Here is a 15,509-nt window from a genome sequence, read left to right as displayed (position 1 = left end):
CCCATTCCCATCTGTCGTGAGATTTCGAAGAGTAATAGCGGTACCTCGCGAGGTGCCTCTTGTGCCATAGACGATCTAGCGACATCTCCCCTATCGTCCCCAACTAAAAAGAGTGAACAATTCGCACTCACCTCCCCCGCCCCTTCCCCCTTCGCTTTCTCATTCGTGTTGTAGTTAGAGTGTTATGGTCATGTCATGAATCTTGAGTGGACAAAACGTTGGTGCAGCGGAGTAGGATGAGCGGGTGCGAGTCGCAGTGTCGCGGAATCTGGAATGCCGAGGGCATTCAATGGCAAGCGGGTCGAGCTGTGGTGGTGGGAGCCGCTGCAGAGTCCAGGCCATGTCATAGCCGGTTGGTGACTCAGCTCGACCAACCCACCAGCCGTGTTGTCAGATTCCGCGGATCATCAACATCGACAGGATCGACGCCGTGCTTGGCAGTTCGTGGTATAGCCCACATCGACGCAGGCGGAACAACTTGATCACGCCCAGCTCGTCTTGGCATAGGTGTTGGTGCGTCCCCACGAGCTCTCCAGCCCTCCAGCCAGAAAAGCTCGCGTATGTCGGTATCTAAAGACCCCGGTATCGCTAATCCGGTTGGCATCGGTGGGATCGGTGGAATCTAGATGGACCGGAGGAAGCCTTGGAAGGGAGAGGACCGGCATTCAAACGCCAACCCCGTAACATGCAAAGCTTGCTGTCCTCGTGCGCAGTGGGCCGACTCGGCCGGTCCGGCCGGACATACCGGCTTTGGAATGAGTCAGGTCAAGTTACAAGGCGAGGTCATGTGTTCCGCTTGACTCTCCGAGTCGGAGGTTCAAAAGTGGCCATTCCAGCCGAGCAGCAGAGGATCGTCGTTCTTTCGTCGCAGACATGCCCGCCCGCGCGCGGGGGATGTTCCTGTCCCCTCTCCTTGCCTCCTGGGCTTCAGACGAGAGCCTCCACCGGCTTTCTCTGCCGCACGATCCCAGAGGAAACCTGCTTCCTCGACTGCCTGGCGCTGCTTGCATGCACGACAAGCGAAGGGGCGACAGGGACAAGAGGGACAAGAGGGAGAGGAGGAGGAGAAGAAGAAGGAACAGAGGAACAACACAAGGAAGGAGACAAGGGGGTCATGTGTGCGGGGCTCTGTGGGGAATTTGGGCCAAGCAAAGCCAGAGCCGCCGGTTACGGCGGACAGCGGTACGGCGGGCAAGTGGGATGTGTCACCGGACTTGGACCATCCCTGCGGAGCGTTGCGGTGACTAGATATATAACTCGGGGTAGGTGAGTCGCCCGCCCTCCCTCGTCTGTTCTTGGCTTGCTGCTATTCTTGCTTTATGACCATGCTCTACTGCGACGAGCCACATTGAACCCATGCCCCGTTGAGCAATGCCTGCGTGATCACATCCTAGCCTTCACCTGCGACTACCTATGAGTAGGGTGACGACGCAACACCACGACAGGCGGGCAACTTGAACCGTGGCACCAACCGTACAACGACAGACGACCCGCATACGCCCGAGCACTGCGACCTGCTCCTCGCTTTTCGACACGAACTGCAGCAGGCACTCGGAAGCCCGAGTCTCAGGCGGCCATGAAATGACTCGGCTACAAGGCTACAAGCTACGATGACTCGACTGTAACCCGACGGGAAGGAAGACGCCGCCTCGCTCGCACAAGACCGACATCACTGTGGCGGCCTATGCCGCGGCCCACCAGGGAGGCATTGCCTAACAGCAGACACAACAGACAGACAACAAACTCTACAGCCCGGTCGCTCAAGTCTATCACCATATCACCGTTGTTGGACATCGGAGGAACAGACGTAGTCGTCCATTCGTCCTTTGCCCTTGTGCCCTCCCGGCTGGGGCTTGCGGTATCTGACCTCCACCACCTCGCTGGTGTATGAGTGTTTCTCGCGCCTGCCTGCCTCATCATCATCAACGGGGCTGACAGACTAGTGCGCCTAACCTCGACAGGCTGGCCTCACTATGCCTCACTTCGAGGACTCACGAGCCGGGACTGTCGAGCTGACATGCCAGGCGCGCCAGGCGGGCCAAGGCTGGTCTAGACCACATGCCTCGTGGCCTCGTATCAAGAGCCTCGACCCCTGGCAATCTGACTCAGCTCAGACCGCATCGACTCTCCGAGTCGCAGTGTGATGTCAAGGGGTGAGAGAATCATGCCTAGTGTCGATCAAGCACCTCCTTATCAACGGACCCCTCGACCCCTAGGCGGTCCAGCCAGGCCGGCCCCCATGCGCCCTCGACCGTCGCGCCATCGCTTCATCGCCCAACGCTTCACGCCCCGCGCGACCACTGCGCCCTCTACGAGCATCGCTTCGCATCCGTCTCACACCACCCCCGTCTCACATGATGTGCCCAGCGACCGCAAATAGAACCAGATCTGCCCCTTCACCCGTGTCACACCCCGTGGCTCCTTTAGCGCGATCGCGCGATCCTCTTCTGCCGTCTCGACGTCGCACCCAGATCTCATTTGTTGGATCGTTGGATCGGCTGCGACTCCAAGCACGATACGATCGATACCGGGCGGATCTCACTAGATCACTAGTGACCTCTGAGCGTCGCACGTTCTTATCGCTGTCCGTCGCAGTCTTGTGCCCTCATTGCGCCCTGTGCCGACGGGCTACCGGACGGCTCACACTAAGCGCTCGCCTGACTTGGGCTCACAGCTTACTCGCGGACTGGCCTGCTCTCGCGACTAAGTCCCAGCTTCGCCATGGTGAGCCAAGCGCAGCGGTCAAAGGTACGAGTCAAAACCCTATCGAAGATGAATGTTCGAGAGTAAGTGAAATGCAGCGGTGGCAATGACAACTTATGTGCATGAGAACCGGAGTGTTCTACCAACGTCTTCTCGCTAACTGCTACTGTCTCCTCTCTACTGCACAACTACTGACCGGCGGCGCTACTAGACCGACTCCGGTACTGATGACCTAGATTTTTACTTTGATTTCGTTAAACACACGGAAAAGGGAGGTGGGATGCTGGAAATGATCGTGGTGATTGGTTTGTTTGTATGTACAACCTTGGGGGCGGGGCTTTGACCTTGCCCTGTTCTCCCCAAGAACCCTTGAAGAAAGAGAGTGTTGCCTAACTTAGATGGTGTAGACGAACCAGTCGTTGTGGTCGCCGCGGTCCTCGAGCTCCTTCTTCTCCTCGGGGGTCCAGTCGCGGCCGCGGGCGGCGTTGCGGGCGGCACGCTTCTTGTTGGCGGCAACGGCGTAGACCCACATGATGACCGCGCACAGGGCGGTGATAGCGCAGTACGCGAGGCACAAGGCGTGACCCTTGGTGTACTTGGGCTTGTCGGCCGAGGGGTAGATAAAGGACGAGACGATACCGCCGAGGTTTCCGATCGAGACGACAATGGCAGTCGCGACACCCTTCTTGAGCGAGCCGCCGCAGTTGTTCGAGCCCCAGGCGACAATGATGGGAACGAGAGGGTAGACGCCCATGGCGGCAAGGAAGAGAGCGAAGTAGTTGACGCCGTTGGTGACATCAGCGAGGAGGAGACCGTAGCCGAGACCAGACATGATCGAGCAGCCGATGACGAGGGGAGCGCGGCGCTGCCACTTGTCCGAGAGGTAGCCGACGGTCAGGGTCACAATGGCAGCAGCAACGTAGGGCGGGACCGACATGAGCTGGGCGCGAGCGGCGGCGTAGCCAAGGTTGGCGACGAGGGTGGGCGAGAACAGGGAGAAGGTGTAGACGGGGCAGAGAGCGCCGTGGAACATGATGGCGAAGCACCAGACCTTCCAGTCGGTGAAGGCGTCAAAGACAAACTTGCGCTTGAACTCGTGCGAGCATCCATCGTTGTCGACGTGCAGGCGGTTCTGGACGTACATACGCTCGGCAGGGTTCAGGAACTTGGCCGTGCCGGGGTAGTCGTGCATGACAAAGAAGGAGGCGACGGCGACGACGACAGTGAGGATACCCTCGAGGATGAAGATCCAGCGCTTACTTGTTAGCGACACTGACAAGACGTCGTGGACATTGTACTCACCCAGCCCTCGTATCCGGCAGCGCCGTCCATGAGGTTGATAAGACGAGCGAGGAGACCGCCGAAAGCGCCAGCAGCAGTAGCCGCCGAGAAGAAGAGGGAGATGCGCCACGAGATCTCGTACTTGGTGTACCACTGGGTAAGGTAGAACGAGACACCAGGGAAGAGACCAGCCTCAGTCATACCGAGGAATAAGCGCGCAACGAAGAGACCAGCAAAGTTCTGGACGAAACCCATGCCGACCATGACGATACCCCAGGCAAGCATGATGATGGGGAGCCACATCGCCGGGCGCCAGGCCTTCATGACCATGTTGGAGGGAACTGATCGTCGTCAGCTGTGCAAGGGCGGGCTACTCACCTTCGAACAGGACATAGAAGACGAAGAAGATGGCGAGACAGATCGAGTACTGGGCGTCATTGAGCTTGAGGTGCTTCGAGAGGCCGAACAGGTTCGCGTTTCCGATGTTGGAACGGTCCAGGAAGGAGAGAAGGTACAGAAGCGCGAGCCAGGGGACGAGGCGCAGGTCGCTGAGCACGAGGTTAGTCACACGCTAGGGGACGACATATGATGAAGCGGTAGGAGGTCAGGCGCAAAGGAAGGTGACAAGGCGATGGAGAGGGGAGGAGCACTCACATCTTGCGCAGAAGCTTCTTCTCGTTGATGCCGGCCGACTCGAGGTCACGGTCGATATCCGACTGCGAGATGTCCTTGGCGGGGTCGACAACGTAGTCGACCTGCTCCTCAAGACGCTTCTCGTCGCCGAGGTACTTGTCGTCGTAAGACATGGTGGGCTGCAGAAAAGCGAGTGGTAGGTGTCGCGGCTAGAAGGGGTGAAGTGGTTGTCGTCGGCTGTCTTCCCAGTTGTCGATGACAGAAGGTGAGTGGTCTAGTCTAGGTATCTACCGAAGAGGAGAGGAGGAAGTAGAAGAAGCTAGGAGAGCTGGGGGAAGAGTGGAGAAGACAAGGCAACCTTATCGTCGTGTTATATATGGCGCATCTGGAGGACCTGTGTCTGGATCGAGAGAGCTGGCGAGCGCAGAGCTGATCGGTTTGAGGTACAGGGGGATTGTATGCGCTAGGGCTTGGCGCGGCCACGAGTGCAGTCACAGGTCTGCAGGTCTGACAGGCTGATCGATTCACTTCGCTCTCGCAACGCCCGCCCCGCGTCGTCTGTGTTCGGGTCCACAGGATCAGCCTGTAAGCGGCAAGCCACGACTCTCACCCACTCTGGCGCTTCTGGCTGTGTCTGTGTGCGACTCGGATGAGTCGCCTCCTCGCGTCGTACCCTGCCCATCTTCCTGTGTATCCTGTGTCCGTTTCCGGGGCCACAAAGGGCAGAAAGGGCAAACGTCTGGGGCAGAGTCTGGGGGATCTCTTCCCCGGGCTGGGGTACGTGGGGTAGCGACATGGCGAGTTGTAGCGAGGCGTCGGCGCGAGGCGAGGCAGCGAATTGGCAAGAGCGATACATCGGCACAGGCAAAGGTGCAAAAAGGACGGGGACGGCAGAAGGGAGGGGCGGAGGCGGCGTAGGTATGCGATGCCAAGACCTGGTCGACCTGGCGATTCTCATTGAGGACGAACGGGGGTGGTGGGGAATGAGACGCCGTTGGGCAGGGTCAGTCTGCGGGCCCCGCGGGCAGGTCGCTATGGATGCGCTTATTCTTTCCTGGCAAGAGCAGGCGCGAGACCTAGGCAGGGGGAGGATTGGACGGCAGGCGGACGTCGGACCGCTGTCAAAGTGAATCTGTGAGCGTAGGACGGAAAGGCATTGTGTGATCTCGACCCAAGACAGGCCGGATGTAACAGGTAGCGCGCAGCGCGCAGCGAACAACGCCTCATGCCTTTACTCGGCTTGCATCATCCTCCAGGTCCAATGTCTTGGCACCAGGCTTGCTCTGGGCCTCGCGCCTCGACTGCCTGGACTGGGCAGCGCTCACGCGAGGATGAACGAGATCGCGGCAGGGCAGCCGGGCTGGAGCAGGGCCCGCGAGGCACGGGTTGAGGGGCGTTAAAGCGGGTTCCACGGCTGTGATTCGTCGATCTGCACCGATTGCTGTTGCCGGCGTACCCATCGCCGAGCCTAATCTCCCATGGGTCAACGCCTGGCGCGTACCTGCCGACTGGAACTGGGCTACCCTCCCCTGGATGCAAAAGTCTGGGCACGACCCGGTCATCCCATCACCGTCCATCTCAATACAGTCATGCAGTTGCCACCACCACTGCAGATCATGGTGGAGGCTGCGCGACCTCCAGAGGGTGGGGGAAAGTGGGGCGTCTGGGCGACCGCCTTCATTCCATCAAGCCGCCATCACGGCTGGCGCGGCATCGTCGGGATCGGCGAGCCGCCAAGACTTATCTCGTCTTCAAAGACATCGACTAAAGTGCTTAAACTGACCTAGCCGAAACCTGGGACAGCATTCTGCATGCCAGTAAGTGAACAGCTACGTCTGGGGAAGCAGCTGAAGAGAGTGATAGACTGCAATAGAGCATGGTAGAGCGATTCGAATGCGAAAACGGGCCGTTTGAGTGACATGGACGCGATAGGATGTCCGTTGGAAGTTGGAGGTCAGCTGTCCACTGGCGAGCGACGCGATAGCGGACCTGGCCGTTCGTGGAGCGCGGACACGAGTCAGCCATTGTTTACCCCAGATCAAGTCTGTATAGCTTGGCCCCGCGTTTCGAGCCGCTTTGCGCGTGCCGTGCCGTGGAACGTCAGCCAACTCTCGGAGACGAACGCCATCGATAGCCACCTCTGCGATCTATCTGATGCCGATACGCCCGACCGATGGCCGATGGCGCCGAGCGGCCAGGAGCAGCATTCCTCGTTCGACCTCTCTATCCCCACTGTTTAAGCCCCGCAGCCACGATATGCCACGATATGCCACGATATCCATGGCTTGACTGTGCCGAGATAATCTTAGCGTGGCCCGTGCTGGGCGGCGCCGCACTTCGTGTGAAACGGACACTGTGGCATTCGTGGGCATCGCGTCGACACCGGCAAGAAACTCGCGAGATACTCTCGGCGTCTGCTACATGGAACGGGTGGCGTCCCGAGATACTACGATGTGCAACGTCGTTGGTTGTTGCCAACGTTTGCCACCATCACGGGCAAGATGCGGGGCAGCGGCGTTGCGGGGCAAGTTGGGGAAAGCTGGGGAAAGTTGCGGCTCTTGCGGCTACGGTTCCAGGAGAAAACCGGAAGTATGGCTAGACGAGATTTGCTAGAACAGGCTACACGAGGATCGGTTCAGACGTCTGCGGGAGGCGCAACTTTCGGAAAAGAAACGTTGTGAGTTGGGTTGGCAGCGTCAACGAGGCGTTCACCATCGCAGCTGTCCAGATGGGGTGGGGGGCAGGTGGGGGTTGTCACGTTCTCAATTGCCTCGCCTGGCTGCTCGCCTGTTTCGCGTGCTTGCGAGGGCTCGAGGGGGCTCGTGTCCACGGGAAGTGAATGGAAAGCCACGACGACCACCAGAATAGTGAGGCCAAGCCCTACGATGGCGAAGAGCCAAGCCTTTCAGGACTCGCCTAGTGGGGCCAACCGGGGGAGGCTGGGTTGACCCCTTGGCTGGCCTTGGGCGTTTCGGCCTCGGGCACCTTCACGTGAATTCAAACGTGTACCCCTCGCTCGTCCCCCGTGATGGCCGTGCTGGCAAGAGTTGTGAGAGTTTTGGGTGGGGAACGGCCCGGTCGTGTGCCGGGTTGCCGGCTTACGTTGTTGTCGCAGTCACGAGAAGGTGGGCAATTGCAGCCATCATTGCAACTTCTGTTCAGCGCCTAGGTTTTGCATATCTGACGCGTCTGCCGCAGGTCTAGCGCTGCCCTGCAGTGCTCGCAAGCTCGTGCCGCGATCACTGAGCTTATCCTGAGATGCATGTCGTGCGATGGTCAACGCAGAGGAGAGGAAGAACGACGTGACTGCGGTGAGTGACGGCGACATTCTCAGCTGATCTCGGTGCCAAGTGTTATCTGCGTGGACGGAGCCAAGGTTGTGGAGCGATGAGCATGAGATGAAACAGTGTGAGAGGTGGGCCGGCGGGGAAGAGGCCGAGAGCAAAGTGGAGTCCCAGACTGTCCAGTCACGATAACCATGTCGACTCCTGGTTGCATCAGCGGTACCGTGGATCCAGTTCATTCCCCATTGATTTCTCGTAGCTGGTTGGACGAACGGATCAATATCATAATCAGTTACCTGAATGCGAACTCAAAATATCAGTCACGGGGGCACCAGGGCTCAGCACGGAAGGGATAGGTAGCGAAGAGGGCCCCGAGCGGGGGCGGCAAGAAATCCAGGACCGGCCCAGGTCTTAGGAGCTTAGGTCTTCAGGTGTCTGCTCAGGAGCCTTGCCAATCCGAATAGCGCAGATATCCGCTCGACCGCTCGTGTTCGCTCGTCTGCAGCGAATAGACGAACCCGAAGTCTTGGCATGCGACGACTTGATGACTGCAACGTTTTCAACTGTCACCATCGTTGTTCGATACCAAGCTGTGATTCGACAACAAGCATGGGAAGACGTCGTTCGCTTGGGGTATTCACCGCTCTTGGCCGTGCATATGCGTGTCCGTGTGCGTCGGTAAAGGGTGTGGAGGGTGTGGAAGTGACAAGTAGGAACGAGGGGCAGATGGAGGAACGAGCGCGGGGCGTATCAACGTGCGGACACAGATTCCAGCTCTACCCCGCGTTGCGTCACACAATTCCACTCGGCTGCCCAAAGTTCACTCGGACTGCGAGATTCACACTTTCTGGGTCATTGCTGCGCAGCGCTGGACCAATACACTGACATTCAGCCCCCCCGCGGAACTTCTCAGTTGGACTTATTCCCATTAACCATACTGAAGAACACTAAGCTCAGCTTTCCCTGCCCAAGATCGACGCCGGCGACCCTGGCAGTGATGACGCCGACGACCCGAGGGCCGATGACGGACTGACCGCAGTCTGGACACGGGCAGCCCGCTGATCATCGCTGATCGCCCCCTCAATGGGCAACCGGGGCTCCAGTGCCGTTGACCCCATGCTCCTTTCATTGCCTGGCGACCAATGCGCTTGACGACGTAACGCTGCCCAACGACCTGTTGAAGTGAGTACCGTCGAGCACGGAGGCGAGGTCAATGTGTCAGTGACTGTCATGTTACGGCCTTTGATCGTAGCAGCCCCTCTTGGCCGTATCGTCAGTCGAAGAGGTCCCTGCGCCGGATGTTGCGCTCTGGCTGCCAGACCATTGGTCACTAGCCCGATGAACGTTTGCCCGCCGTCAGTCGACCCCTGGAACAGCCCCGAGCTCAGCTCGTCGGCTACGGTAGGGCGCAGGGAGTCACCTCGTCGGAGATTTCTGTCACGAATGGCGCACAGTCGCTGATCGTTCACAGGTGCAGTGCGATCACTACCCCGGGCAGGCGTTGCACACGGATGCCGCTCATGACTATCCCCGTCGGCCATGTGAACAGGCGGCCGGCAAGCGTGTGTCCCCGTGGACTAGGGCTGCAATATCCATCTCCGTCTCGGACCGTCTCCGTGCACCGACCGCCGTGCGTAGCACATGCCGAGCAAGATGTGGCCACGCGGCTATCATCGTTGGTCCAGGGCTGCCTAACTCCGACGGCTCGGCAGCGTCGGTTCGCGGCCCGCCCTCCGCCATAGGCCGGCATGAACCGCCATATCCGCACCATCAGGTGCCTCCGTTCCATCCGTCCTAGCTCTCCTCCGCACGGCGCCACCCATTCTCCTGCCTGGCGCTACCCCACAGGTCTGGACCGGTTCGACTCCGCTGGCCTGGCAGTAGGCTGATGTTGGTCTGCACTGGACTCAACCACGAGCAGCCCATGCGTGCTGGTCTGATCACCTGGTTTCTCTAGGCTGTGGAGCTCTGCTTAGGCTGCGGTTAGCCCACGGATGAACGCATTAGCGCCCCGCCTCATGCGCTTCGGACACCTTGGCCATCTTAGCACGGGTAGGCTGGCGGTGGACGTCTCGTTCCCATCGAACGATACGGGCAGTGCCAGAATTTATCCCGACATTGCGCCGAAGCATCGCCGAAGTCGTACCGTGCCGCCGGTACGCCAGTACCGCCGGGATGCGGGATGCGGCGCCGGAACTCCAGAATGCGTAGCGCTCATTCGCCAGCCGTGCGTTTGTCGGCGCTGGCGTGCTGGTTGGTCGCCGTCTATTCGCTGGCGGTGACGAATGCGGGGCTCAAAGTCGTGCGGATCCGATCCGGCGGAAGAGCCGCAAAGGCAGGGGCTTTACGTAACGGCGGAAGGCTGTTCCGCGGCTCGATCGGAATTTTGCCTGAACTCTTTGTCTGCGCGGTCGCTGTAGCTGTTGCGGCGCGCGGTGCAACGTGCTCGCACTGGTCCCAGCATCGGATCCGCTGTACCGCTGTACCGCTGTGCCCCTTACCGCTGCTGCGAGACGATTACGGGCCCGAGGAAAACGGAGTGGGAAGGATGAGGGGGAGGCACAGAAGGGGTGGCCTGCGATCGGTCACTGTCTGAAACGCGGCCGAGCCCTCTGTGCCTCGTTGCTCCGCGTTCGAGGCTGTGAAGAGCACCGCTCCCAGAACCCACACCTTGAAGTACTCATCGACCAGATTATGCGTCGGCGTTGTCAAGCTGCACCGCGCCGCTTTCGCCGGCGAGCAGGTTCAGAAGGCACTGCTGGGTCATCATCACTCGTGCACTCCTGGGAGCCGCCCAGTCAGCTTCCGAGCCAGCTTCCGAGCAGAGCCGTAGTGCGTGTCCAGATCCCGACCTCGCTAACCTCGTTCTGGCCATGCTAGCAGTATTGGGAGGTTTGCTGGCTGAGACCACGGTCCGTCGCAAGAGACATGTCGGCAGATCCCAGGGCCGTCGCTGGTCTTCCATGCCAGCCTGGCCCTGGCCCCGGAAATCCCACGGCACCCAGCGTTGCGGACTACGAAGCTTGTGACTGGCCATGACTGGGTTGCTGACGCGTTCGAATGTGTTCCGGACCCCCCTTGCCCTCCCTTCCCTGGCTGCTTCTACTTCCCGGCACCCCAAATCGCTTTCCTATCTCCCCCACTCATGACTGACGTGCACTACCCAGCCTGCGCGTCGTGCAGCATTCTCCCTGTGCGCAGATAGATCTAGGAGCAGTCTTTCCGCCCATCATACCTGGTGCCATCGTGGCGGACGGCAGGTGCAGGGGTGAAAGCGCTGTTTTGCGGAATGTGAGCAGACCGTCCTACGCAGAGACTGACTGGCCAGGCCCCTGCGCTAGATAAAGTTAAATTTGGATTAGTGGTTGCAGGGAACGACCCGCCGGTCGCTCGGGGCGCCCTTCATCAGCAGTTCGAAAACACCGAGGTCCGAGGTTAGTGCGCGTTGTCAGCAGCGCGTTTGTCACTAGTCCTGAATAAGCAGCTCGCAGCAGCATACGTCGCTTGGTTGATCCGTATCGAGACGCAATAGAACTACATCAATCAAAACTAATCCGCATATCATGAGCAACAAAAGATGGCAAACTGAAAGAAAATCAATGGAGGCTGTGAACTAACCAGAAAGAAAGAGGCAATGCGAACGACCGTGTATGTGGAGCGAGCCAATTGCTTTCTGGGCTCCTGGGGCTCCAAACAGGTCGGAAGAACGAAGAAAGATAGCTGTTTGGCTGTTTAGCCGGTGCCCATCCAGTCAAACTTGGACGGCTGTGTGTCCTCTCCCGCGAGCAGACCGGCAACCAAGGGGTCTGAGCCGATATCGACAGGCGGCAGAGGTGCGGGCGGGGCAAACTCAACTGGACGACACTGGGGCGGTAGACCTTGCCTCGACGGATCGGGGTCCGGGGACCAGAACGTGTATATGATCAGCGTCGACGCGAGGTTCCAGTCCGCTCCCAGGGGCGGTAAGCCGACATGGTGAGGCGGGATCGACACCGATGTGTCGCGCATGACCGCCTGCACCATGGCGCTGTTTGGCGAGCCGATAGACGCCAGGGTTTCGATGTCGCGTCCCTGGTCTGCGAGAAGATAGTTGTACAGACGACCCATTTCCGATGTGGGGGCAGAACCGACGAGGTCCCCAGAATTGTTGAGGCGCAGCTCGGTCGCCGTTCGCGGATAGCGCACATGACCCGATGGGTGCAGGAAGGAAGAATCGGTGACCAGCGACCATCCCGTCGTCTCGTTTCCGGGGGGTCTGAGCGATAAGTCGACCGACATTTCCGACATCTGCATTCCCCAATCGGCGGGCAGGGAAAAGTAAACGTCGATGTGGAACACTGAGAGACCCGGCGTCGCCGCGATCTGTTCCAGGAAAGGGTAGCGCTCGCGCCACATGTAGATCGAGTGCCAAGCCATGGGCTCGCCCATTGCGAGGGGACCGTTGATGGTCAGGGGAACCTGAGAGCCGTCGTATGCTCTGCCGCGAGCCTCAAAGGCGGTGGGCTGGAACGTGGGCAGGGAGCGCTGGTCAGACCAGTTTGACCCGTACGACGATCCCCAGGGTTGGGAAGTCGACGAAAGCGGGAGACCATAACCGCTTGTCTGGCTAGCGACGCTCCCGAGGGAGGGCAAGTTGGACAGTGGAGGCAGCCCACTGCGAGACGACTGCGACCCATACGACGCTGGGGCGTACTTGGACGTTTCCGGGTAGACAGAACGATCTTTCCAGTCAGAATACTGGGACGGAGGGTTGTCTGGAAGAGGAGGAAGAGTGATGTGCCCGTTCTGGCCACCTGCTGCGGCAGATGTTACGGGCCCGGATGGCTCAATTCCCGGGTGGGGTGGATAAAATGGAGACGCACCTGACTGCGAGTCATATGGAGAGGTGGACGTCGGAGGCGACCTGCCGACATCCCCATATTGACTTCGGCTACCCATGCTGCCGTACGGATACCGTCCACCGCTCAATGGATCTCCAATGGTCGATGGGGAGGTCGTGACTGGGCTCTGGGCGTCCATGTCACGCGGAAGCGACAAGGGCGGTAGCGTGTGCAGCTGGTTTCCGTAAGGGCCCTGTTGTCTACTCGCGCCTCCGTGTTGACCGTAGTAGTAGGGATCCTTACGATGACTGCTACCGCCGCCCCCCCGGTCGTACGTCCATGAGGTGTAATCAGACGGGCTGTTCCAATAGGAGTAGGCGCCTGCTCCACGAGGACCGCCCGCTTCCGTCATCGAGGTCGGCGCGTCCGTTACTCCTGCCTCGAGGTCGAGAAGCCAGGGTGGTTTGGGGCTGTTCGCTAGGTCGGTTCCGACGCGGTAACCGATGATGTTGTAGATGACCTCGGGGAAGGAATAATTCTCGATGACATTGGCGGTCGATGTCTCGCCAGGCTCTTCCCCCACTCTAGACTTGTCCTCAAACGTAAAGATTTCCTTGACTGGGGTGGATGTCAGTGTCTATGCTTCGAAAATGATTACGCGGCGAATAGAACGTCACGAATCCCTTCTAGTCGTCCGTTTCACACAACGACTGTGTGTATCCCGACTTACAAACTGGCGGAACCTTGTCCTTCAGAACCTGGGAGTGACTGGATATTTGTTTTCTGTTGTATAGTCGTCGCGTCGCAAGAGTACAGATGGCCGCGATGAGCTCGTTGCGGCCGAGGGGACGTCCAAAGAACTTGATTTTCGTTCGACCGTTGGGAGGAATGCAAGCGACACCTGCGGAAAGAGGTTAGCGTTTGTTGGGGTTGGGGGAAGGTTGAAGTCCAGAAGCCACACAGCGTTTGCGCCTGGTTCCTGTGTATGTGTATGCTTTTTTGTCAAAGACAAAGGACACAGGTACTCACTGGTGCAGAAAGCCATCTCCGCCTTGGGGAACCAGATCTCAGACACTTTTGCACGCCTCTGCGTCTTGCGGCGCTTCTTTGCACGTGCAGAAGCACCAGCGGCGTCCTCGTTGTCGTCTGCTCGTGAACGAGCGATGGGTGATTGACCGTGCGAGTCATGATCGCCGGGGTATCCAAATGCCTCTTGGCTCGGGTATGATCCGACGACATGCATGTACAGCTGGTCCGGGGTGCAGATGAAACCGGCACCAGGCTGTTCTTGCTTCGCCTGCGACGGCACCGAGGGGCCAGCATCAGCAGGCATGGCGAACGTCGACGCTATACCTGCGTGGTGAATGGGTGGCGACACTACCAAACCGGCGGCTGGCAACTGCCGGTGGCAAGGGGGTGGAAGTAGGTTTGTAATGGCCTGTCGAGGTAGAGGAGATGCGGTTGGAAGGGAAGGTTGACGGACCTGTCTCCTGATGGGTGTGCGCGCAAGCGCTCAAGCTCCCGTCAGAGAATCTTCGGTGATGGTTAGGTCGAAGAGGTCCGGTGATGGGGGGGAAGGCGACACGGGCTGCCTGCTGTGACGTCGACGAGAGGGGATAAATTTGTTGTGACTCGGTCCCCTTTTGCCACTGAGTTTTAATAAGAGAGAGATGGGTGTTGATGCAGGTCGAGTCCACAGTGTCTCACCAGAAATGACTAAGAATCCAGACGTTGCGTAGAACGGGTAGGACGTTTCGGCAGGTCAGCTAGCCTGATCGAGTTCTGGGACTGCCGACGACGATGACTGCAGTGTGTGGAATGGAGTGGGCGGGATCGCCCCTGATGCCGAGGGTCGGTGGGGGAATGTGGTATGTTGGAAAATTAGTGGTCTGGCGGGGGAGAGAGCGATGGACAAGAGTCGAGAGTCGAAGGGATGCAGAGTCGGAGATGGCGGCGAGATGACAAAGATGGAGGTGGAGAGAGCGGCGTGGTAGTGAGCCGGCGGATATGACGCTAGGAGAGAGAGCAGCGCAGGTCGCGGTCGCAGGTGTGGTGGGACGGTGATGCAGTGACTGAGGAGGGAAGGCAGGTGACCGATGCTTGCCCGCAGGGAGAGGCTTGGTTTTTCGGGGTGAGGGTTGAGGTGAGGGGTGCTGGGCTGGGCTGGCTGGGCTGGCTGGCTGGGCTGAGGCTGAGGGTCGAGGGTGAGGGTCGGTGAGGGGCGAGGGCGATTAAGGTATGTACAGGGCCTGAGGGCCAGCCCGGACAGTCCGGACAGGGAAAGCCAGATTTCGATTCAGGCCCAGCGTCTGGGTCTGGTACGGGGCCGCCGCGCAGGTCCAACAGCCGCAGGCGCAGGAGCGGATCCCAAGTGCACGAGATGCTCCTCTGACAACGGCGATCCGGGTGGTGGGGTCCTGGTCCTCCTGGTGGTCCTGGCCAGGTACGGGGACGGTGGATGCACGCGGATGGCGGTGTGGACGGGTGATGCGAGGTGTGTTGTATGTATGAGAGATGTGGTGGTGTGATGAAGGGAGATGGTGGGAGGCTGGGGTTATGCGAGGAATGTAAAGTCGTCGACGTCCAGTCGGAAGGAGGCAGGAGGGAGCGAGTGAGGAAGGCAGCAGGACGGCGGCCTGGCTGGCTGGCTGGCTGGCTGGCCCCAGGACGAGAAGGCCGAGCAGAGGCTAAGAGACGGGTTGATGCAGCCCTCGGTCAAGTGCTGCTGGCCGGCTCACTCTGCGATGCGCTAGTCGGATCGCAGCCTACAGAGGGGAGGGAGAAACGG

The 15,509-nt window shown here is 59.5% G+C and overlaps 2 protein-coding genes across 2 annotated transcripts; both read right to left on the bottom strand.

Annotated features, from left to right (window-relative positions):
- Positions 1 to 3,097: 3,097 nt before the first annotated feature.
- On the bottom strand, positions 3,098 to 4,790 carry A1Q1_08070 (uncharacterized protein; the record flags this gene model as incomplete). Its single annotated transcript, XM_014328841.1, has 4 exons — positions 3,098 to 3,958; positions 4,006 to 4,325; positions 4,363 to 4,532; positions 4,639 to 4,790. The coding sequence occupies 4 exons, from the start codon at positions 4,788 to 4,790 to the stop codon at positions 3,098 to 3,100; spliced, it is 1,503 nt and encodes a 500-aa protein (XP_014184316.1).
- Positions 4,791 to 11,633: 6,843 nt separating this feature from the next.
- On the bottom strand, positions 11,634 to 14,054 carry A1Q1_08069 (uncharacterized protein; the record flags this gene model as incomplete). Its single annotated transcript, XM_014328840.1, has 3 exons — positions 11,634 to 13,339; positions 13,452 to 13,622; positions 13,751 to 14,054. The coding sequence occupies 3 exons, from the start codon at positions 14,052 to 14,054 to the stop codon at positions 11,634 to 11,636; spliced, it is 2,181 nt and encodes a 726-aa protein (XP_014184315.1).
- Between the last annotated feature and the right edge of the window lie 1,455 nt (positions 14,055 to 15,509).

Source organism: Trichosporon asahii (assembly GCF_000293215.1).
Source record: "Trichosporon asahii var. asahii CBS 2479 unplaced genomic scaffold scaffold00002, whole genome shotgun sequence".
In the NCBI taxonomy this organism is placed as follows: domain Eukaryota; kingdom Fungi; phylum Basidiomycota; class Tremellomycetes; order Trichosporonales; family Trichosporonaceae; genus Trichosporon; species Trichosporon asahii.
Note: the sequence above shows the minus strand (reverse complement) of the source record. Positions and strands in the feature narration are given on the sequence as shown.